The sequence below is a fragment of the Chrysochloris asiatica genome, unplaced genomic scaffold (genome assembly GCF_000296735.1).
Source record: "Chrysochloris asiatica unplaced genomic scaffold, ChrAsi1.0 scaffold00014, whole genome shotgun sequence".
NCBI classification, from domain to species: Eukaryota; Metazoa; Chordata; class Mammalia; order Afrosoricida; family Chrysochloridae; genus Chrysochloris; species Chrysochloris asiatica.
In genome coordinates this window covers 21,464,584-21,466,141 of record NW_006408532.1, presented here as the reverse complement: position 1 = coordinate 21,466,141, position 1,558 = coordinate 21,464,584, and the positions used below count along the sequence as shown (strand labels likewise).

General features: G+C 36.3%; 1 protein-coding gene across 1 annotated transcript in view; it reads left to right on the top strand.

The window, feature by feature from the left end:
- LOC102826190 (chromosome unknown open reading frame, human C9orf41) overlaps positions 1-1,558 on the top strand; it is a 58,662-nt gene that overhangs the window by 26,176 nt on the left and 30,928 nt on the right. The window contains exon 3 of the mRNA XM_006834925.1: positions 656-819. Within this exon, the coding sequence (XP_006834988.1) occupies positions 656-819 (164 nt within the window). The remainder of the gene's footprint in view (positions 1-655; positions 820-1,558) is intronic.

Sequence of the window (1,558 nt, the reverse complement as noted above, 5' to 3'; positions counted from 1 at the left end):
TCTCCCGCGGAGCAGCTGGTAGTTTCGAACCGCTGACCTTAAGGTTCGCAGCCCGATTCGTAACCACTACGCTACCAGAGCTCCTTATATATAGACTTAGTGACTATTAAATGTTCATAAACAACTTTACTAGGTCTGTAAAATTACTTTCCCTTGTTAAACATTTTTTTAATATTTTATATCTACTGATACTCATCTCTTACTTTGGGAAGTGAATTTCACTTATAAATCTCAAGGGACTGGCAGTAATAGGAACTGAAGTCCTCTTTTTGTATCCACAGGGTAGATAAGAGCTGGGCCACTCCAGTGTGAGCCTCTCCATGCTGCCCCATCAATGACCTGGAGGGACTTTCTTTCCTCTCTTAGAGAGGATGTTCGGTCTCCATAGCAGCTCAGTTCTGGTCCTCTCCTGATAAAGACTGCTTAATTATATGGTGGTTTTATGATTAATGGACCTTAATCTATTGAGTATTGAGGTGAGACCACCAGACTCTTTTCATTTAGGATCTCAAGCTGCATTGAACCCTGCTTGAGGTGAGAGGCTAGTGATTTCTCCACTAACCCACCTATATAGCCCCTTAGTAGCATGTCTATTTAACCATATTCAAGATGGGTTGCTCTCTCAAAAGCTAATTGATTTCTGTTTTTTAAACAGGGGCTTGGAAAGATTATGCCAGCATCTACATTTGACATGGATAAGTTAAAATCCACATTGAAACAGTTTGTGAGAGATTGGAGTGAAACTGGGAAAACAGAGAGGGATGCCTGCTACCAGCCAATCATTAAAGAAATTCTAAAAAATTTTCCAAAAGAGAGATGGTAAATAGTACCTTGTTTTTACCAATTACCTTAAGATGTAAATGCTTTGGTTTCTCTATAAGACATTTCATAGTCAATTGGTTAATTTTTATACCTGTCTGCCTATATTAGTGGCTGTTACGGTGGTTATTGGGTCCATATAAAGTTGCAAGTTAGTATTTTGTATAATTTTGCTAGACTATTATTAGAAACTATAATGAAGTTACGGTAGATAATGCTCATTATCAGTGATGTCTCTTTTTATATCTTGCTTTATGGCAGAGCAGAAAGCTGCAGACTGCTTCAGTTCTCCCCACTGTGTCATACTTATAAGCAGTGAAGGATCTCTGGCTTTGAACAGAGGTTCTTAAGTATTTTGTGCCATGGAACCTTTGAGTAACCTGTCGTTCATGGATCCCTTTTCAGAATATTTTTTTAAGGTGAATAAAATGAAATGTATAGGATTGCAAAGGAACCAGTTATTTTGAAATATAATACTTAACAAAGCCGATTTCTGATATAACAGTATATGGGTGTGGGGCTTCAAAAAGTTCATGGAAAAATTCTATTATCTTTTTTTTTAATTTAAGGTTTTATTATGGATTGAGTGAAAGTTTACAGGGCACATCATCAGTTTCACATTCAACAATTCATATTAACTTGTTTCATTACATTGATTATAATCCCCTCCATATACCATGAGTTAAAAGTATTTCTCTCTATCCACTTTAGCTTTTTAAAAAAACACACAAACAAAAAA